The sequence below is a fragment of the Equus quagga genome, chromosome 9, assembly GCF_021613505.1.
Source record: "Equus quagga isolate Etosha38 chromosome 9, UCLA_HA_Equagga_1.0, whole genome shotgun sequence".
In the NCBI taxonomy this organism is placed as follows: Eukaryota; Metazoa; Chordata; class Mammalia; order Perissodactyla; family Equidae; genus Equus; species Equus quagga.
Window position 1 is genome coordinate 53,465,725 of NC_060275.1, and position 23,719 is coordinate 53,489,443.

Below are 23,719 nucleotides of genomic sequence, written 5' to 3' on the forward strand. Positions count from 1 at the left end.
GGAAACTAAATAAAATATTTCTAAAAGAAATCCATGGTCAAAGAGAAAGTCTCAAGGGAAATAAAAATACACATTGAACTGAACAAAAATGAATATACAACATATAAAAATTTGTGGAACACAGCTGAACCACAACTGAAAGGGAAATGCATAGCGCTAAATACTCCTATTAGAAAAGAGTCATAATTTTGAATCAATAATCTAAATTCCTTTCTCAAAAAACTAGAAGAGCAAAATAAACCTAAAGCAAACATAAGAAAGGAAGCAATAAAGATAAAAACAAAAATCAAAAAGCTGGTTCTTTGACAAGATGAATCAAACTGACAACCCCCTAGCAAGACTGACAAAGAGAAGATACAAATTACCACTATCAAAAATGAAACAGGCACTAACATACGGATCCTGCAGCTACAAAGGGTAATAAGGAACTACAATGAACAACTCTACACATAAATTTGACAACTTCAATGAAATGGACAATTCCTTAAGAAGTACAAACTAAAATAACTATACCAATATGAATAAGATAATTTAAATAGTACTATTAATTAATAATGTAAAGCCCACCAAAAAAGAAATCTCCAGGGCCAGATGGTTTCATTGGAAAATTCTACCAAATGTTTAAAGAAGAATTAACACCAATTCTATGCAATCTCTTCCAGAAAACAGAAAAGGAGGGAACACTTTCAATCTCATTTTACACAGCCAATAGTACCGTAACACCAAAATGAAAGTCAGTACAAAAGAAGAAAACCATGGATCAATATCTTTCATGAATATAGATGCAGAAGTTCTTAACAAAATATTAGCAACAGAATTCAGCAATATATAAAAGCAATTACATACTACCAACAACAAAGGTTTATTCCAAAGATGTAAGACTTATTCAATATTCAAAAATCAACCAGCATTATTTCTAATAGCCAAGGCATGAAAGCAACCTAAGTGTCCCATCAATGATGAATGGATAAAGAAAACATGTATGTATGTGTATGTGTGTGTGTGTGTGTGTGTGTGCGCGCACGTGCGCGCGTGTATGACGGAATATTATTTAGCTATAAAAAAGAAGGAAATCTTAGGGCCAATCCAGTGGTGCAGCAGTTAAGTTTGCATGTTCTGCTTCAGTGGCCCAGGGTTCACCAGTTCAGATCCCGGGTGCAGAAGACCTACGCACCACTTATCAAGCCATCCTGTGGCAGGCATCCCAAACATAAAGTTGAGGAGGATGGGCATGGACGCTAGCTCAGGGCCAATCTTCCTCAGCAAAAAGAGGAGGATTGGCAGCAGATGTTAGCTCAGGGCTAATCTTCCTCAAATAAATAAATAAATAAATAAATGAACGAAAGAAAGAAAAGAAGGAAATCTTGTCATTGCAACAACACAGATAAACCGAACTCACAGACACTCACAGATACAGAGAATAGACCAGTGGCTGCCAAGGCAAACTTCCAGTTATAAAATAAGTAACTTATAGGGATGTAATGTACAGCATGGTGACTGTAGTTAATAATACTGTATTATATATTTAAAAGTTGCTAAGAGAATAAACTTAAAAGTCTTCATCACAAGAAAAAAATTCTAACTATGTATGTGATGGACGTTAACTAGACTTATTATGGTGACTATTTCACAATACATACAAATATCAAATCATTATGTTGTTTAACTGAAACCAATATAACGTAATATGTCAAATTATGTCTCAATTTAAAAAATGAAAAAATCAACCAATGTAACCCACTATATGAACAGGCTAAAATAAAAATCACAGTATCCACAGATGAAGAAAAAGTATTTGACAAAATCCAAAATCCATTCATGAGGAAAACTCTCAGAAAACTAGGAATAGAGGTGAACTTTCTCAACTTATAAAGAATATATATTAAAAAAACCCTAAAACTAGCATCATACTTAATAACAAAAGACTGTTTTCCCTCAAAAATCAAGAACAAGGCAAGGATGTCCTCTCTTACCACTCTTATTCAATATACCACTGGAACTCATAGCCAGCTCAATAAAGCAAGAAAGGGAAATAAAAGGCATACAGATCAGAAAGGGAGAAATAAATCTGCCCCTCTTTACTGGTGATACGATTGTCTATGTAACAAATCCCAAGGAAGGTACAAAACAAAAACAAACAAAAAACACCTAGAACTAATAATGAGTGAGTTTCACAAGGTCATAAGACATAAGATCAATATGCAAAAATCAATTGTATTTCTATATATTAGCAATGAACATAAAGAAACCAAAACTTAAAATACAATGCCATTTACATTTACTCAAATGAAAAAGGAATATTTAGGTATGAATCTAACAAAACAAGTACAGGACTTATGCTGAAAACAACAAAACACTGATAAAAGAAATCAAAAAAGATCTAAATAATTGGAGAGACATTTGGTATTCATGGAAAGACTCAAAATAGTAAAGATGTCAGTTCTCTCAAAACTGACACACAGGTTTAATGCAATTCTTATCAAATTCCAGCAAGAGTTTCTGTAGATATAGGCAGGATTTTTCTAAAATTTATATGGAAAAGCAAAGGAACTAGAAAAACAATTTGGAGAAAGAATAATGTAGAGGTATATCTGTAGCCTAGTTTAAAACTTAGAGCTACAATAATCAGGACAGTGTGCTATTCTGGAAGGACAGACATACAGATCAATGCAACAGGATAAAGAAACCAGAAATAGGGGAGTGACGTCAGCATCATGGTGGAGTGAGCTCTTCCCTCGGACTCTCCCTTCTAAAATACAACTAGAGGGACATTCAAACACCAACAGAAGACATACACACAACACAGGAGACATCTGGGAGACCCATGTGGCCATATGCCTGAAGGTGGTGGTGAGGGTGGATCCTCCGGAAGAAGGTGAAGCTGGCAACAGATGTTAGCTCAGGGCCAATATTCCTCACCAAAAAAAAAACCTGATTAGAAAATGGGCAAAAAATATGAAAGCTATTTCACTGTACTGATGACAAATAAGCAAATGAAAAGACATTCAACATCATTAGCCATAGATGAATGTAAATTAAAGTCATTATAAAATATCACTATACACCCAATGGACTAATAATATGAAAAATAGTTACAATACCACTGCTAATGAGGATGCAGAGAAACTGGATTTCTCACACATCGCAGATGGGTATATAAAATGGTAGGGCCACTCTAGAAAATAGTTCTACAGCAAGCATCACATGACCTAGCAGTTGCACTCATGGGTATTTATCCCAGAAAAATGAAAAGAGTGTCCATGCAAACATCTATACATGAATGCTCACAGCAGCTTTATCTCAACTAGCCAAAAATGGAAACAAAATTATCTTCAATAGGTGAATGGCTAAACCAACTGTGGTATATCCATTCAATGGAATAATATGCTGCTATAAAAAGGAATGAACTACTGATACATGCAATAACTTGGTTATATCTCGGGGCATTATGATGATGAAAAAAACAATTTCAAAAGATCACATTCTGTATGATTTCATTCTAATAACATTCTTCAGATAAAATTATAGAGACAAAGAACAGATTAGTGGTTGCCGGGGTTAGGGATGTGAGGGGTGGGGGATATGACTATACAGGAATAACACAAAGGAGATCTTTGTGGTAATGAAATAATTCTGTATCTTGATTGGAGTAGTGGCTATAGAAATCTACACATCTGAAAAAATGGCACAGAACTATACACACACATTGAATAAACTGCAATATCCTGGTTTCAATATGATATTATAGTTATGTAAAATGTAACCATTGGGGGAAACTGCATGAAGGATGCACTGGACCTCTCTGCACTGTATTTGCAACTTCCTCTGAATTTATAATTATTTTAAAACAAAAAGTTAAAAAGAAAGACAAACAATAGATGCCAATGCCAAAATGACACATAGATTGGAATTATCTGATAAGGATTTTTAAAGCAGCTATTATTAAAATGCTCCAAACAAATAAGAGCAAACACACTTGGAATTAATGGAAAGATGACAGTGCAGGCAATAAAAAAAGAACAGAATGGAAAAATACAATAACCAAAATAAAAAACATACACTCAATAAGCTCAATAGCACCATGAAGACAAACAAAAGACTCAATGCATTTGAAGATATATCAGTAGAAATTATTCAATCTAAACAGAAAGAGAAAAAAAATTTGTTTTTAAATGAACAGAGCCACAGGGACTTGTGGGAATGAGACCAAAAGGTGAAATATTTGTGTTGTGAGAGTTCCAGAACAACAGGAGAAAGAATATGGTGCAGAACAAATACCTGAAGAAACAAAGGTTGAAAACTTCCCATATTTGCTGAAAGACATAAACCTACTGATTCAAAAAGCTCAGCAAATCCCAACAGGATAAAACCAAAGGAATCCACTTCCAGACACATCATAATCAAACTGCTAAAAACCAAAGACAAAGAAAATACCTTAAGGACAACCAGAGAAAAATAACACACTACATCAAAGGGAAGACCAAATTGGATAACTGCAGATTCCTCACCAGAAACTACATCAAACCTCTGAATGAAGTGGAACACCATTTTTAAAATGTTGAAAGGAAACAATTGTCAATTCAGAATTCTACAGTCATTGAAAACATCCTTTAGGAATGAAAATGAAATAAAAACATTCTGACAGGAAGGAAAACTATGGGACTTCATAGCTAGCTGACCTGCTGTAAAAGAACTACTTAAAAAACAAAAACCCGGGGCAGGCCCGGTGGCACAGTGATTAAGTTCACACGTTCCGCTTCGGCAGCCCGGGGTTCACCAGTTCAGATCCCAGGTGCGGACATGGCATCGTTTGGCAAGCCATGCTGTGGTAGGCATCCCACATATAAAGTGGAGGAAGATGGGAACGGATGTTAGCCCAGGGCCAGTCTTCCTCAGCAAAAAGAGGAGGACTGGCAGCAGATGTTAGCTCAGGGCTAATCTTCCTTAAGAAAAAAAAAAACCTAAAGGAAGTTCTTCAGACAGAAGGGAAATAATAGGAGAAGGAGCATGAGGTAAGGAAGAAGAACAACAGAAAGGAAATATATCTGTTCTTCTATTGAATTATTTAAAATATATTAGACAGTTGAAAGCAAGTATTATAACATTTTCTGATGGGGTTTTCAACGTATATAGCTGTACTATATAAGGCAACTACAACATAAAGAGGAGGGTAAAGAGGCCTATATGGTTGGTAAGGTAAATTCCACATCAAGTGGTAGCATATTGATTCTAGGTAGACTGTGAAAAATTAAGTATGTATATTGAAATCCCTAAAACAGTAGCCACTAAAAAAACTTCACAAAAGATATAGTAAAAGCCACAATAGATAAATTAAAATGGAATACTAAAAAATGTATAAATAACCCAAAAGAAGGCAAGAAAGAGAAAATAAGAACAAAAACAAACTGAAGAAACATCGAACAAATAATAAAATGGGAGACTTAAACCCTAACATATTAATACTTACATTAAATGTGAATAGTCTTAACACATTGATTAAAGGGCAGATCATCAAAATGGATTTTTACAAATAAATCCATTACATGTTAATATAAATAACATTTTTATGAAAATTATTTTTTAATTGATAAGAAGAATGGCATTATTTTACATTTTTACAAATCTCTTTTATCTGGCTTAATAGAAGACAGCTGGTCTCTCATATCTACTTCTGCATTGAATGTGCTGCAATACATTGTCTTGGTTGAAGTATGAAAACCTGACTTCACATAAATACATAGTTGGAAAAGGAAACAGTATTTAACACCATTTTCAGATAATTGTGGAAATTCTTTGCTATTACACCAAATTTGACAAGTGGTGTTTCTTAAAGGTTAGTTGCGACATGGAATCTGAAACTGTATCAATGAGCTTTTTGCACTCACTTTGCAACATTAAAATGTATTGGTCTACTTGTACTTTGAGTGGCTCTTTTACTCATGGATGATTTTATAACGTCATGCGTTGGTCATTTAGAAAATACTGGCTGACTGAATTATGAGCTCTTGAAAATGTTAACACATTTCATCATACAATATTGAAAAATCACATTTATTAATGTCACCACCAACCTCATGAGAAAAAGTCTTTAGGCATTGGGAAGCTGTTGAGCTCAGGGTGGCAGATACAAGTTCTCCAAAATTCCTATTTTGACCTAAAAGCTCTAGTTTTATCACTGGCCACAAATACTATCAGTTGTTTTCCAACTACCATACTTCAAAACCTAGTCAGCATAGGTCCTTGCCAAGTGACACACACACATAAGAAAGCCATCCATAGACACATTCTTCATATTCAAAGGCCATATTACTGACAACAGCAAATAAATGTTCAGTTCTGTCATGGGACCATGAATCTCTTCACCAACTAAGTATCTTTTCCTTTTTTAAAAGTCAGGTTTATTGAGGTATAATTTTCATAAAGTAAAATTCATTCTTTTTAGGTTAAAAGTTCTATGAAGTGACAAACATACAGTTGTGTAACCACCACCACAATCAAGATACGGAACACTGCCTTCACCTTAAATGTTCCCTCGTACCTCTCTGTAGGCAATCCCCTATCTCATCCCCAGCCCCTGACAAGTGTTCAGTTCTACTATAGGACACTAGTCCCTTCACCAAATACAGAGATACTAATATTTTTTAATGTTTTCCCAAAGTCATCCCATATCCTACTTCATACCAATTCAGTAAAATGTTACTAGTGTCTCCTGTTAAATTATGTGCATGACGGTGTCATTAATCATCACCATCGTAACTATTCATTTTCTTCTACTTCAGATCACCATGCTCCATAGCTTAGATTGCCTACCAACATTCACTTTCCAGACATGTCAAATCCAACAAAGATAAGTCTGGGCAGGCAGCTATTTGAACCTCGCAATACACTGCAGGTTCAGTCAAGGAACTGGCTCCCATCCCTCATCCAGTCAAGTTCTAGACCACTGCTTCTAACATAAAATATTACAGGACTTACCTCCCCCGCTCCAACCCAGTCAATAAACACTTACTAAGATCTTTTCCCTACTACTTCGTATTTCATTTTCCCCACTCCATTCTTTACCAATCCTCATACTTTTCAGTCAACTTAAATACTTCTTATTTAGTGTATTCTGTGTACAAATCACTCTCCTCGCTGCCATGGAAACACTTCTCTGTGTGGCATATCATCTACAACTACAGTGATCTTTCCACTATACTACAGATGATGGATCAGAAAGTCTGCCACTTACCTGCTATATGTTGTTAGGCAATTCATTTACCTTTTCTAAGGTTTACTTTCATTTACAAAGTGGGAATAACACCTGCCTCACTCAGCCCACGGGATTGTTGTAAAGATTAAATAAAATAATAAATGTGCAAAGTCTTATAAAAATGAGTATTATTGGCTTTTGGTCCCTCATCCAAAATTCAGAGATATCAGGAGGAAAAAAAATCCTTATATCTTTATACAGACCACTTATAGTTTTAAAATATGTTATCTCCCTAGAATATATACAGCTTAGTTTAAATAAATTACCAATTATATTGTATCTCTTAACATCATGTCAGCCATTCTTGGCTTTTGTGACAGAAACAAGACATTTTCTAGTAATTCAACAACAAACAAATACTTATCGAAAACTTAAAATACACAAGGCACTGCTCCAGGAACTAGTGGTACTTCAGTGAACATGAGGATCACCTATCTCCTCTCACAGCACCTACACATTGAGCATCAATACCTCAAACTATAATAGCTCAGAAACCCAACAGCTATTTAAGTAATCAAAATGTGTTTTCAGTTAGGAAAAATAATTAATCTCACAGGAAAAGTAAATTTCCAATCTCTTTCGAATTTGTAAAAAAAATCTGTTTTTTAATATAGCAAACTATTCTTTTATAGCCTGTTCTCATTTAAACAATTTCTCTACAAGTTCCTAAGAAAAGAGCAGGTCTTTTCCTTCCAGCGGACAAAGGAACAAGGTACTGGGAAGCTACAATGATGATCGAGGGTAACATTTTATTTGGATTCTAATCAAATTTGATTTCCTCTCCCTCACCCCAAAAAGTCAGATCAACCAAACGAAATAATACAAAACCAGCTTTTTCACAAAATGCTCATTCTCTTTCATATAATCTGATTTTTCTTAAACTGTACTTTAAAAAAGAGAAAAGAACTTCTTAAATAGAAGGCAAGTTTTTTCCATCCAATCCTACTTTATTTTGTTTTCCTCACAGCAGCTTCCCAAATGAGGTATAAAGTCTAGCTACTTGGCAACTATTCAGTCCTTCCCAAACCTGGCTATGTAATCACCTAGGCCCCATTAAGAATACAAATTTCAGGGGCTGGCTCCATGGCCTAGTAGTAAAGTTTGGCACACTCCACTTTGGCAGCCTGGTTTTGGTTGCCAGGCGTGGACCCACACCACTCATCAGTGGCCATGCTGTGGCAGCAACTCATGTAAAAACAGAGGAAGACTGGCACACATGTTAGCTCAGGGCAAACCTTCCTCAAGGAAAGAGAGGAAGACTGACAACAGATGTTAACTCAGGGTGACTCTTCCTCAGAAAAAAACAAGAATACAAATTTCAGCATACTATATCTCCCAACTCCAACTCTCATATGGTAGGGCTGTGGTGAGGCCTACAAGAATCTGTATTTTGACGTGATTGATCCACGAACAAGCATTTGGAAATCTTTCACTACGTCACCTAAAGACTTACTATTAAAACATAGCAGCAGACAGGCATCCTTTCATTAAAGGACCAAATGTGATCCCAGCTGTGGTCTTAAGTTGGCAGTGTCTGCAACTAGCTGGCAATACTTATTCTAATTCTAACGTCAGATAACTTAATTTAGTAAAAAAGTCACTTCCAAAAAAGTATAAAGAATAAATTATCATTACTTGGGGTTCTCTTGATGAGGAGTCCCCACCTAACATAGTAGATATTTGTTGTTTGGGGCTGCCCAACATGTCATTTCCCTTTCTCTTGGTAACTGAACTCCAATTTCCACCCCTCCCTCATGCACTTCTGAATATCTTGGTATAAGCTGACTCACCCTCTGAGACTGGAGCACATGATGAAAGCCTAAGCTTATCAGCACACCATTCTTCTGACCACTGTGATTGGTTCGGACATGGGCACAGGACCTGAGTTGACCAGATCAGTTAGAAACTCTACTTGAAGGTTAAAAGAAAAGACTTTTTCTTCCCACTGTGCCTGAACAAGCAGTCTTGGAAGCTACTGGCAATTATCTTACAACCACAAGCAGCTGTCTATCCGAGAAGGGAGACAATATTAAAGAAACAGATCTAGAAGACCAGCTCCCAGTCACATCATTTGAGCCCTGAAAAAAGACATTCCTGAAGCTACAACCTACCTATTAAGTATTCAGAAGCAAAAGATGTTCTTTATTGTTTAAAAGCTAATTTGTGTTGGATTTTCCAGTCCTTTATAATCAAAAGATCCCTAATTAATATAGGTAAAAAGGAGTAGAAACCTCTATAGGTCCTTAGTCTTCAATTCACTAAATTCAGTGGCTACTCTGCAACTACTATAAGAAGGAAGAAAGGAGCAGGGACTGAGCTTGAATGCTACAATTACAAAATAAGCCCATTGTTTTCACTTAGACCATAATTCATTTAATTATAATAAATTTTTACTCTAAAACTATCCGAGAAAATCTATGTGAGGTTAGTAACGTCTCCTTCCTCTTCTACTCGAAAAGAGGGTAGAAGCTATGGGGGATGGGGTTGAGTAGGGTAATGCCAAAAGGCAACCTAGAGCGGCAGGATAAGCTCCTACAGGCAAAAAGGCTTTAGGAGACAGGCCAGATGAGCACAGGGCATGAGGGCAACAGGGAGCAAGGGGCAGCCATTTATCACCACCTTCTACTATTGTTTTTGTGAGGTTTCAAACCCTGCTTTATAAATTATCACATTTGATGTTCACCACCACCCTAGGAAATAAATTATTATTAACTCCATTTTACAGACTGAGAAGACCACTGCTGAAGAGAGTTTAAGTGACTTATCCAAGGTAAGAGAAAAGAGGGAAGGGAGAAGGGGTGGTATAATGAACATCTATGTTATTGCTGCCCTGCCCCACTGCCCACATTTCCCTGGGAATTGCCCCCTCATTCTCATAGTTCTCATGTGACCCTACCCTCCTTATCATAAGTGATTAGTTGAGGGGTAGGCACCTGACCCAAGCTGAACCAATGAATCTTTTGCTCCAGAGCTCTGGATTCGAGACTCAAAGATCTGAAGTCAGTGATTGAAGCTGACAGTCTAAGATATAAAGCTCCAGTGCTCTGGATAGTCGTATTTTCCACAAGCGACTAATACCAGTCTACAATCAGAGAGAATGAAAAAGAATAAGAGAATAAAGAGAGAGCCTTGCTTGCATTTGAGGCCCAAATTCTAGTTCTTACTGAAGCTCAACCAAATCTTTACTTTTAACGAGATCAGGTTTTCCTGAGTCTATAAATTCTTTTTGCCCAGGAAAATTCAAGTTGAGTTCTACCACATATAACTGACAGAGTCCTAACTAATTCATACAGAAGGAACAGGAGAATGAGGGTGGGGGAAATAATCATACACAACAATTGACAACTATTAACTGAACAATAATGTCCAGAATTATGCTAAGCCCTCAAGGAATTCTCATTAGAGAGGTAAGACAACACTCAAGACAGACTCATACAAGATAGCTCTGATCAAGTTCTAAACAACATGAGACAGATTACAAACACCATAGGAGTTCAAAAAAGAAAATAACAGTACAAAACAGTTGTGACTTATGTTAAACTATAAAGAAGGAGAGAACTCAAAGGAAGAGAAAGACAGAGCCTGGAACTGTGAGAGGAAAGGAAAGAGCAGGTAACATGCTACAGAAAGTGAGAAAATCCACCTGGAGCAGACAGTCTGTTTTGGAGAATGGTAGGAATTAAGACTAAGTAAATAGGCAAGCCAAGACCACATGACAAAAAGCACTAAAGTTAAGAGTAAGAAAGACATAGTATAGATTATACTAGCAAACTGCTAGGGTGTTGCACCAATGCAAGAATATTGGGCTGAAAATTCACACCTGGGTAGGGTACCAATAACAAAAAGCAAAGATCAGATTCAAGAAACATTTCAAATAATCCCATTCTACTCTTCTCCCAAGATTCCAAGTAGTATTTCTAACTACAGTGGAGCCTTCATCAAATCTATAATACAAAGGTAAAGTAAGAAAAGGAGTAACTTGTAACAGCAGGATGAAACTACATATAAATTATTTCATTTAATCCTCATAATTAAAAACAATGAAGTAAGTATATCATGATTCTCATTTGCAGATTAAATATATTCAGGCTCAAAGAAGTTAGATAACTTGTCCAAGAACACACAATAAAAAGCTGGCTTGCAGAGTGGGGAGGTGGATAATAATCCACTTGGTCAGCACAAAAGTCCTTTTTCCCAGGATAAATTATGAAGATACATAATGATGACAATGATGATAATAATGGTAGCTAACATTTACTAAATGCTGGAAACTATGCAAAGCATGCTACATGTGTTATCACATTTAATATTCCTAACAGCCCTATTAAGAGTCTATGATTAATCTTATTTGAGGATGATGTGTTTCCGTCCTAAAAAAGTTAAGAACTTTGTCCAACATCACAAAGCTAATAAATGGCTAACCCGGGTGGGATTCAAAATCAGTCTGACTTCAGGGGCTGGCCCTGTGGCTGAGTGGTTAAGTTCGCGCGCTCCGCTGCAGGCGGCCCAGTGTTTCGTTGGTTCGAATCCTGGGCACGGACATGGCACTGCTCATCAAACCACGCTGAGGCAGCGTCCCACATCCCACAACTAGAAGGACCCACAACGAAGAATATACAACTATGTACCGGGGGGCTTTGGAGAGAAAAAGGAAAAAATAAAATCTTTAAAAAAAAAAAAAAAATCAGTCTGACTTCAGAGCCCACGCTCCTAACCACTTCGCTAAACTGCCTCCATGACCAGAGATTACTAGAAATAAGCAGAGGAACTACAACGAGGATGAGATGAGTAAACACTTTTAAGGTGGATGATAAAAATCAAAGAAATATTTTCTTTGTCCTCCTATCAAAGAAGCAGTAAAATTTAAGCAATCAATGAGAGAACAAATAGAAGATGTATATCTAAAACAGAATTTCCTGATAAGGTTGGGAATTTAAATAAACTAATCTAAAGACAAATTAATTTGAAGATGGTTTCAATTAGTGAATTTTGTACTATACTCCTAAAGAAAAGCAAGTTCAGAGGTGGATATGATCTGTCCAAGGCCACACAATTTTTCAATTTACAATTTAGAGTCAATTAGAGAGTAGATTCAGTGCTTCAGACCCTTTCCTGATCCTGCTCAGTTTTTCTTTTACTATATCATACCCACATTCTTGGAAATCAAATGTGCAATTCTGTTAGTGTTGTTAGAACTAAGATTTTTTCATGTAAAAGAAAAAAATACAAACTCGAAGAGATAATAAACAGAAACTGGAATTATCAGTATAAAGTATTTATTCTTCTTTTCAAAAATAAAATTTCATAGCTCTATTCATTAAACAAGGACAAGAAGCAAACTCAACCCAGTAGCAGACTGTGGTCTCAGAACATCATTCCTCACTAAAAGGAAAACAATGGCTGATTTCCAAGTCTGGGGTAAGGAATGTACAATATGACCCTAGCCATCTTATTACACCAAAAAACAAGAAGCTCTATCAAAGACTATTAGGGTCATATACAAATAAAATGGGAGCCAATGTAAAGAGGTTCCTCAGGGGCTGGCCCTGTGGCCGAGTGGTTAAGTTCACGAGCTCCACTTTGGTGGTCCAGTGTTTCACCTGTTCAAATCCTGGGCACGGACATGGCACTGTTCATCAAGCCACGCTGAGGTGGCATCCCACATGCCGCAACTGGAAGGACCCACAACTGAAAAATACACAACTATGTACCAGGGGGCTTTGGGAGAAAAAGGAAAAATAAAATCTTTAAAAGAGCTTCCTAAACCAGTCAAAGTCAGCAAAGATGACAAAAATTGACTGAAATACATAAAATAGGGGCTGGCCCCGTGGCCGAGTGGTTGGGTTTGCGCGCTCCACTGCAGGCGGCCCAGTGTTTCGTTGGTTCGAGTCCTGGGCGCGGACATGGCACTGCTCATCGGGCCACGCTGGGGCAGCGTCCCACGTGCCACAACTGGAAGGACCCACAACGAAGAATATACAACTATGTACTGGGGCGCTTTGGGGAGAAAAAGGAAAAATAAAATTTAACAAAAAAAATAAAAAAAAATAAAAATAAAAAAAAAAGAAATACATAAAATATATTTTTAAAATGGTTTCCATAATGATGCCAAAAATAAAAAACAAAACAAAAACAGAGAACTACATAAATAAATGCTGGGTATATCTTGCTTGCTGATCCACATGGACTGGATCAATGAGTTCTTTCGCATACTAGCTTTTCAGGCAATGGGAGACCACAATAGGAGACAGTAGGGTGGGTGACCAATAAAGGGGAGGGGGTATATTCCCGATTCCCTTACTGCCAGATCAACATGCTTCTCTCTAATTAAAACCACAGCCCCTGTCAGACAGCCCTCTCCATAGAGCTACCCTCCCCAATTGCTCTTTCCGTGTCCCTTCAGGCCTAGAGGTGATAGCAGCTCTCTTTCCTACTGTTACTAGCCCCAGGGTACTGCACTATGCCTAGTGATTTCCTTAATATTTTCTATACCTTTGGAAACAGTCCCTTTCTGAAACTTCCTTCAAATACCCAGTTTGTGCCATGTCTACCACACTAAGGTTCCAAAATACTTTACTCTGAAAAGTGGCTATTAAAGAGAAACACTGAAGCATTCATCCTGTATTTTATGAACTGTATTTCACAGTAAGCAAACAGCCCTACAGATTATGAGTGAATGTTCTTAAATTCTTAAGTTCTCAACTCAAGAATTATAGTTAATAGGGGCTGGCCCAGTGGTGCAGTGGTTAAGTTCACACGTTCCCCTTCAGCGGCCTGGGGTTTGCCAGTTCCCATGCCAGGTGCAGACATGGGACCGCTTGGCAAGCCATGCTGTGGTAGGTGTCCCACATATAAAGTAGAGGAAGATGGGCAGAGAGGTGAGCTCAGGGCCAGTCTTCCTCAGCAAAAAGAGGAGGATTGGCAGCAGATGTTAGCTCAGGGCTAATCTTCCTCAAAAAAAAAAAAGGAATTACAGTTAATAAATGTGAAAGGAATGACAGATTTAGAAAATCATTATTTTGCTATCCTTAATAAAATAACTGATTCAGCTAAAGATCATAAATGGATAGATGAAATCAGATGAAAGGATGATGAGTGATTTTACAAAGGAAGTTATTAACAGGTTGTCATCACATGAACACACTAGTCAACCTTAGCATCACTAAGGGTGGGCCAGCCAGACGTTATGTGCCTCCTGATGTGATGCAAAAGAAAACACAATCTATGAAATACTGTTGACTAAAAACTTGAAATAATTAGGGGCTGTCCTGGTGGCAGAGCAGTTAAGTTGGCGTGTTCCGCTTCGGTGGCCTGGGGAATCGCTGGTTCAGTTCCCGGGTGCCGACCCACACACCACTTGTCAAGTCATTCTGTGGCAGGCGTTCTGCATGTAAAATAGAGGAAGATGGGCATGGATGTTGGCTCAGGGCCAGTCTTCCTCAGCAAAAAGAGGAGAATTAGCTGCAGATGTTGGCTCAGGGCTAATCTTCCTCAAAAAAAAAAAAAAAACTTGAAATAATTAAACCAAGCTTTATATCAAACTAATTACTGGAAATATGGAAGATACAGGAGAAAGGTAAATGACATCACAAGGAAACAAAAAGAAAAACCCAGAATGTGAAACATTCTACAATACCAATGACCTAGTTTTTTCAACAAGACAATGAGGTGGGGTGGGGATGGGGGGTACAAAAGATAAGGGAAAAGACGGTTCTACATTAAAAAGAGACTCAAAAGACCTAACAAACAAAAGTAACACGTGAACTTTGTTTGGATCCAGATTCTAATTAAGCAACTGTAAAAAAGACACTGTTTTAGACAACCAGAGAAATGTGAATATAAACTAAGAATTAATGATACAAGGGGGCTTTTAATTTTGTTAATGATAATGGCCATTGTGATACTGCAAGAAAATGTTCTTTGTTTTTTTTAGAGATGCTCACTGAAGTATGTAAGGGTCAAATGACAATATTTAGAATAAAACATTTTGGCAAGAAAAGGGTCAATGATGAAGCCAGTGTGACAAAATTTTGAAAATTGTAGAATCTGGGTAATGGGAGTTCACTATACTATTTTCCCTACTTCTGTGTATGTTCAAAATTTTTCATTTATAAAATTACCAAACAAAACAAAAATCCATGTTCTTTTCACTATAACCATAGTTTTCAAACTTGAGTGGGTCTAAGAATCCACATTTCATGCAGAATCCTAGGACTCATCCACAAGAATTCTGATTTTATTTGTCTGGGCATAGGCCCAGATTCCATTTTTAACAAGTCTTCAAGTGAACCTGATACAGACAATCTACAGACTCATATGTGAAAATTATACACTTAGACTACTTTACCACAAGTCTTTAAATATATCCCAAACCTTAGAGGAAAGGCATGATCCTATCTCTGACCTCCCCTTCAAGCCTACCCCACTCCTATCGGCTCATAATTTATCCTTTTCCTGAGACTATAAATTCCATGAAAGCAGGCTATGTTTGTTTTTACTTACCATGGTGTCCTCACTGCCAATCAGAGTGCCTAGCACACAGTACACACCAAATAAACATTTGCTGAATGAAAGAATGAATAACAGCAAAAAGAAAAGTTAACTGTGGTCAACTATTTCAAAATTAGTTCCAGGGATCAATCTGAGATAAAATTTCAATTTTGTGCCAGAAGTCAGTATAGGAAGTACAGAATAAAGATTATATAGGTAAAGTATGGGAATAATACTAAAATTAAAATAAAATAGTAAAAATAAATAAACTTAGGAATAAAGAGGGGACACTGGTTAGCTTACCTTTTAAAATACAACACAGGTATGAGACAACCTCTCACCTCTCTGAGACACCAAACTTTGGACATTAATGTGAGCATCTAACTTCCTACTAATTGTTTAGAAACTATAATGAAAACTGTTTAGAAACTATAATGAAAATGTACTCATATTTTGCAATCCCAAACAAGAAGGGCAGGTATATTAGAGAAGTAAACTACGTATATACATTTTAATGGATATACAAATTAGTAATTCAATTACTACTTTCTCTGTTCAAAAAATACAAACCCCTACAATTATGAATGCAAAAAAGAATAAGTGCCAAATATAAGAATTAAAAATCAGCTTAGGATGACCTTCAAGGCCATATAGAATGAGTTTCAAAAACAGCACTTATTAAAGATAGTTCCTTTTCTTATATTTCTCTCCAAAACCATTCAACTTTTTAATTTTATTTCTCAAGTAATAAATCAATGACACAACTTTTTAGGTTTATATGGAAGTATAACAAACAAAGACCCAGAGAATTTTTAGAGATACAGTTGACATCACCAACTCTTCATTCTGCAAATGGGGCACCTGAAGTCCAGATAAATAAAAAGATTTATTAGTTATACACAGTTAATAGCAAAACAAGGATACGCCAATGCTCTGAATTTCCAGTCCAGTGTTCTTCTCACTACAACCATGCTAATAGCATATTTTAAAAAATCAATATTTTCCACTGTGAAATGCAGTACTATCTGTTCATCCTTTTGAACATACACATGTGTGGTATCCATCAGCTATGCTCTAGACTTAAACTAAATGAATGTACCTCTTTTTTAGTGAGATGAGAATGAGGAAGTAGAGGTACTGGACTATTTCCAGCAACAGAATGCCATATGCAATATTTCCTGATATGTGGGCTTTTCTACATATATAATGGAATCGCTAGTTTTTATCATATACACACAATATCAAAACTTATAATCATGAAATAAAACTAAAGTGTACAGTTATGCAAAATCTAATCTAAAACTGAGAATTTACTCTTTGTTCATTACAAAATTTTATATGTGGTTCCTTCTTCTGGATTAAAAACATTTCTGACTCAAGAGATTAATGAATGGCCCAATTCATGTCTCAGCTGTTACTCTGAGCCACCTCTCTATACACCCACAGGGTACTTGTAGTGCAAGAGGGCCTATTTACAGAACACAGACTGAAAGTATAAAAGATACACACAGGAAGAAAGCAAGATAACAACTAAAATCTCTGCAAACCAGCTTCCAACTGCCTTTCTTATCAATCTAAACCCTTGGCACAAAGTAGGTATGTTATAAATCATGACTAAACGAATAAACAGTCTCCCAAAGCCCCTCCCCATTCTACTGAATCCATTCTAAACGTCTTCATTTTCAGTTACAATTGGCTTGGACACTTCAATAAAGTACAGCTGGATTATGAATTTATGGGCATGGCCTGAGGTACCAGATAAATTACAGTGTACTTAGAGAAGACGATAAGTATCAACTTCCAACCTAAGCACAGTGACTCACATATAACAGGAATATTATAAATGACAAAAATAAGTTACCAATTAACAAATGCTTACTAAATGCCATATGCTGTGATAACTGCTTTGTCTATATTATTTAATCCTTATGACAACCTAGTACTATTATCCCCCCCACTTTCCTGAAGATGAAACAAGCTTTAAGAGGTTAAAATAACTCACCTAAAATCATCTAGTAAATACATGGCAGAGACTATGTTTGAGTCCAAGTTTCGACCCTACATAAAGATTTACTAAATGAATGAATCAATGGAGTAATTTGTTTTTTTAAAAAATTCTTGCAACATATTAACATCAAAACAGTCTGGTCCAAACTAACCAGATACAGAATTAATACTGGTAATACCCATTAACTCATAAATTAACAACACTGGCAGGCACATAGCTTCAAGGCCCAAGATTTAATGACCTCAGGTCTTTTCATTCCATCAACAGTAATATAACCCCAAGTGTGATCAATTCAACTGGCAAGATGCACAGAGGGCTTATACAGCAAAATCTCTGGAATGCTAGCCAGAATCTGCTGAAATAATCCAATGTGTGGCAGAGGATTGTCAAAGTTAATGTTCACAACAAAAATTCCAGTTGAGTGACAGGGACAGTAGCTGTGTAAATGACAAAATAAGTAAAACAGAAGAAATCAGGACAAAACAGGAGAAAGCTTATTTTGGAATATGAGGAATTTGAGTGATAAGATGACATCCAAATAGAGATGTCTAGCAGGCAGGCAGATATTTAGGATTTAAAACCAGGAAAAAAGACTGAAAAATAAAGATTTGGATATCATAGACATAGAGATGACAATAGTTGAAGCTATAAGAATGGATGAATTCTCCAAGAGAGTGAAGAGAAAGATAAGTATTACAGGCCAACATTAAGGCTGAGAGAAAAAGAAGTTCACAAGGAAAAGATGGGAAAGTGCTGGGGCAAGGAAGCCAAGGAAAAAAGAATTTAAAGGAAGAAAAACTAACAAAACAAACAGCTTCATTTACATTTGCCTTCTACATTCTGAAAAACTGACTAATAAAAAATGGTAGTAACAAATATGTACAAAGGGGACAGCAGTATTAGAACACAGTGTGCACTGTTGAACTACTGCTGGTTCCCTTCTCTCCATTCTACCCACCCTTTGCTACACTTCCACCAGCTACAAAAAACCTGAAAAAAGTCATGCTCTTAACTGGCATCCTGAAGCAGTGTGCTAATCATGCTACAGGCAAGATAACTGCATTTTCAAGAAATGCATGTCAAACTTCAAGACAAATATATACCTAATCTTCCCTCTCACCCACCTTTGTTCTTTCTTTTTAATTTACTGTTTTCAGAAGGACTCAAAACTATCGAGAAATTAACAAACCCTAGAGCAAATGATGCTAAGGTTAAAAAAAAAAAGCTGGGAAAAGGAAAACAGCTCTTAATAATCATTTTAAACCATAACATGGACAATAAGAAAACCATTAGGACACTGGAAAGAATCTGACTTACAGAAAACCAAGGTTGAGTAATTTGGATGATCTAGAAAACAAGTAAATAGTTACCATAATACTATCTTATCTTAGTATCTGCAGACTATTTTAGCATTTTATTTGCAATATGAAAAATGGACTTATGCAGTTCTTAAATTATATGTGTTCAAGAAAAGGTGTGATAGCCACTTATCAGGGCTTTGTCCAGCTACATTATTTTATAACTACTAATACTCATCATTAGTATCTCAAAAAGAAAAAGCTGTTTTGTGGGTAAGGTGGTTTAAAAGACATTTGCCAGCCAACTCTTCCGAAACCAAAAGGTTTGGGAACTTTCATTTCTGAAGAGTGGATCTAGTCAAGGAAGTTGCGAATAAACATAACTTGACAACTTTATTTTTGGGGATTACAAAACAACCCCTAGAAGTTGAGTGCTGCACATGACAGATAAGATGCACTCAATAAGCATCAGTTAAATAAATCAACAACGGCCAAAATAGTAGAGAAAGGCAATCAATTTAAAAGAAGTATTGTCCCTACAATATGAGAGATGTCCAAAATCAAGACAGGGAAGAGTAAGAACAGACTCACTGAAAAAGGTGAAATTACCTGATAGGTCATTCTGAAGGGAAGAATGAATGGAATGAATACTTAATAGCAAACATAAAATATCATGCAAAGAAAATTCCTGCTAAACACTACGAAACTGGAAAAAAGATTTTGTCTCCAAAGAAAAATTCAATTTTTACCAACTTCAGATTAGTATGGTAATAAAATTTCAACAAATATCAGTAAACAATTATGGAACTAAACAGAAAAAAGGGCCAAGTTTATAAGATTACAAGAGGGAAAAAATCGGTTGACTATTTTCTTTTTCAGAATGTTCTTTTAGAAGTCTTGGGCTCCAAGATACCTCGCTGTCCTAACTCTGAAAGGCCTTGATTTGCCTTTCTTGACACTTCCTCTTTGTTCAACTTTCATCTTTTACCCTTTTATCATTCTATCAGTTTCAACTTGCAACTCTCTGCAAATGATTTCCAAACTGTTATCTTTAACTATGAGCTCAAGTTTCATATCTGCGACTGTCTACAGGTCATTTCTTTGTGGTTGTCCCACCATCCCCTCAAACACAACAAATCTAAAATTGAATTTATCTGTTGCCTATTCTTCACAAGCGACTTTCCAAACCCAACTTTGCTGTTTTCTTCAGTCTCCCTATAACCCAGGCTCAAAATTTTTAGATCATCTAACTATTTTCTCTCTCTTTGATTCCCCCTTGTCTTCCCCAATCCTGCCAATCAAGTTCCATCAGTTCTTCCTTCCCCATTCTAATGCCCCAATTTTGGGATTCAAGCATTTCTGGACTGTCACAAAAATTTTTTTAAACTCCCCCATCTCACCCATCTCCAGTCTCTTTCCACACAACCCATTCTGCACACGAGTACCAGAATCATCTTCTTCGTAAATATTTAATAGCCACAATACTCTAAAGAAAATCTAAACTCCTTAGCCTAGCAATCAAATCTTCCACGCTGTAACCCTCTATCTTTCCAACTCTATCTTCTGTTTCCCTAAACATGTCACAGCCAGTCATGTCTCCACCCTCTATTCATGTTATCCTCCACTCCTCCTCTGAATACCTTCTATTTAAATCCTATCCATCCATCATAAAGCATACTCCAGCTCTCTCAACTGACAGTGATTTCTTTCTTTCAATATCCAAGAGTATATATTACCTATACCAATTATTTTTAATTTATCACATATTTTCTCAACCTGTGAAGTCTTTTGCTTTGTTTCTGAGTATGTATGTGAGATTAGGTCTTGTTTTCCTAAATAGACCGGACTTTCAAGGAAAAAGTACATGACTTACACTTGCTTGTATCCTCCACATTTCAATAAATCTGTGAGGTTCCCACCAAACGAAGTTATGGCAAGAGGCTAGAAGACAACTAAAAAAAAGCTACCTACACCCTCCTTGTAATGCTGCTTCATGGAATAAGGAGACCAAAAAAGCAAAGTAAAACAAAGATATATGATAACTGAATAAATATTAAAATTAGACTTCTTAAAAGTTACAGAAATCCTCACTAGAAAGATGTGTTCTAATTCCTTCCACTTTGCTCATTCAATATAATGTTTTAAATTGTATTAAACATCAACCTTCCTTTCTGTTTCCCAACATGAAGAGCATCCATAACGTCAGCGAGACATTTCAAAGATACAACTCACAAGGCTCAAATTTCCTAGTCAAGGATGTCTGCAGTAATTTTGAAAGCTTTAGGGAGAAACTTTCTTGTAAAACTATACACATTTAAAACCATACACAGTATTTAGAGTCACTGAAATTCATGCTAATTTTAAACAATCTACATGACTTTCCTTACTCAAGATGAGATTTTTAAATAAATTATTTCTCTGAATGGCATTATTTTGTTCACTTAATCTTAATCCCAAATACTGTGTACATCAAACATTAATTCTCTAAGGAGGCTATAAATTACTATCTATATACATACTCCCTGCAACTTTAGAGATCACGTGGTTTTGTTTGGACTAAAATAGAATTATTATATAATTTTTAGTTGTTCAGCAAAGTAAAAAGAGAAGCTCTCACAAACAGAGTTTGCAATTGTTATTATTATTAGGGGAAATTGACAAAATTTAAGAACTCCAATTATTTACAGATAACTGTCTATGCTATCCATCACTGAAAGATTTTTTAAAATAGGATTTTGGCCTTTCATATCATAAAAACTTATTTAGAATGTTTTAAAGGTGACAAAGCAAAGCACACTACAACCAAAAAAGGGCAGTTGAGATAAAATATCTGTGCAGTACTTTTGTCATCAACAATATTGTAATAGGCATTAATATTGTGATGACCCATCATCAGTTATCTCGGGTTTTTACACTTATTAGTCCAGCAAAAGTTACCTATTTCAGACTCCAGTTACCTATGACATTTTGGCTCAAAAGCCACTTCTTCAATACTGATCCTTCATTGTCACTTCCAAGTTTAAAAACTAAACCCTTAGGAGCTAAATCGCTGTAAATGGGAAGTAATTAATCTTTCCAATATTACTGTCAAACCGATCAGAAAGATTAATATCACTAAGATCGCCATTCAACAAACTATATACGTAGTAATAACTTGGACGCGGTACGTTTTTACATGCAGCCTGCAACAGACGTTTATAAGTATCTTTTGTGTAATGATGAACTGAGTCAGCGCTAAGAGCTCAGAGAGTAGCGAGGACAGAGCCAGTCCAATGATAAAGACGGCCACGGCATGAGATTTCAGTGGTCCTCCCAGATTCTTCGGGAAAAACACCGTCCAAGATCATGCACACCTGAAACTTTCTTTTGCAGATAACTAGACTGAAAGCAACAGGAAGGCAAAAACATACAGAACTTCAGACAAGCAGAAGAGAACAGTGCTACTCACCAGCAAACAATCCGAATTCACTTCCGATTTGGGATCCCGCAGCAGGTTGTCTATTTTTTCAAACCGAGTCTCAAAACTGTCCCCAGTCGACATGTTGCTGCTACTGTGACAATACCCTCGTACCAGCAGCGGAAAGCAGTTTCAACCAACTTCCTCCGGCGGTGGGTTCTCCGCCGCGGGGCAGAGGAGCCGGAACCTCAGGGTCACCAGGTGCGCCCGGTCCCCCCCCTCCCCCTCACTGAGGGGATCTCCGCTCTCCGGACCCCGGGCCGGGGGCAACAGCGACCCACAGTCGCTCGGACGCCCAAAGTCGCATCCCACCCGGCAGCCCCTCACGACAGCCCACAGCGCCGTCGCCACCAGCCTCGTCGCTCCGGCGAGGTGCTTCAGCCTAGCGGGCCCCAGCCGCCTCGCCCACGGAGGGTTCCCCGTCCCGAGAGGGGCAGGAGGGGGAGAGAAAGACAAGCAGGGTGGAGACTCCTCCGGGCAGCAGGGGAGGGAGAAGAGGAAAGGCGAAAGCGAAGGGCGGGCGCGGAGCCGTGCCAGCTGCCGCCGCCGCCGCCTGGGCCACGGGCCGGCCCGCTCCGCTCTGAGGCGCTGTAGGCTGGCTAGCCGCGCATCCCGGCGCCACTCGGCTCGGCCCGACGCCCCGATCCTTCTCGGCCGAGAACTGGTCCCCGCGGAATAGCCTCACTCTCCCATTTTGTCCCGTGGCTGCTGGGGCTGCTGTCGCGGTGTCCGGCGGGGCAGGGCGAGGTCTGTGCCCGCTGCAGACTGAGGAGAGGAAAGGCTGGAGAGCGGGCGGGGAGGAGGACGCGAGTCCGGCCCCGGCAGCTGCTGACGGGGGAGCTCCTGGGAGACGCTGCGGCCCCGGCTGGGGAAAGGGCGAGTCGCGACGGCAAATGCCTGGGGGGGTGGGGCGAGGGGGGCCTTGAGGGACTAATATGTCCGCCTTCCTGTTCAAACAAACGGAGACCGCCGGCGCGGACTGCGCATGCGGGGCGCGGACGTTCGGAAGGGGAACCGGCCCGGCGCCGGGAGCGCGCACGCCGGCGCCTCCGCAGGGCCGGGCCGGGCGGGGCGGAAGGCGGGGCGCGCCGGGGCCCCGCGGGCGGGCGGAGAAGGCCGGCAGCGAAGGCCGGCAGCGGAGAGGAACCGGCAGTGCGCGGCGGGCGGCCCGGCGCTCGCCCCGGCCGGCTCTGAGCAGCCACGCAGAGCTGCCG

At 38.1% G+C, this 23,719-nt stretch overlaps 1 protein-coding gene across 2 annotated transcripts in view; it reads right to left on the bottom strand.

Annotated features, from left to right (window-relative positions):
- ROCK1 (Rho associated coiled-coil containing protein kinase 1) overlaps positions 1-22,621 on the bottom strand; it is a 159,174-nt gene extending 136,553 nt beyond the window's left edge. For both annotated transcript variants that reach the window (XM_046671545.1, XM_046671544.1), the window contains exon 1: positions 22,497-22,621. In XM_046671545.1, the coding sequence (XP_046527501.1) occupies positions 22,497-22,589 (93 nt within the window). In that variant the 5' untranslated portion in view covers positions 22,590-22,621. The remainder of the gene's footprint in view (positions 1-22,496) is intronic.
- Positions 22,622-23,719: the final 1,098 nt, after the last annotated feature.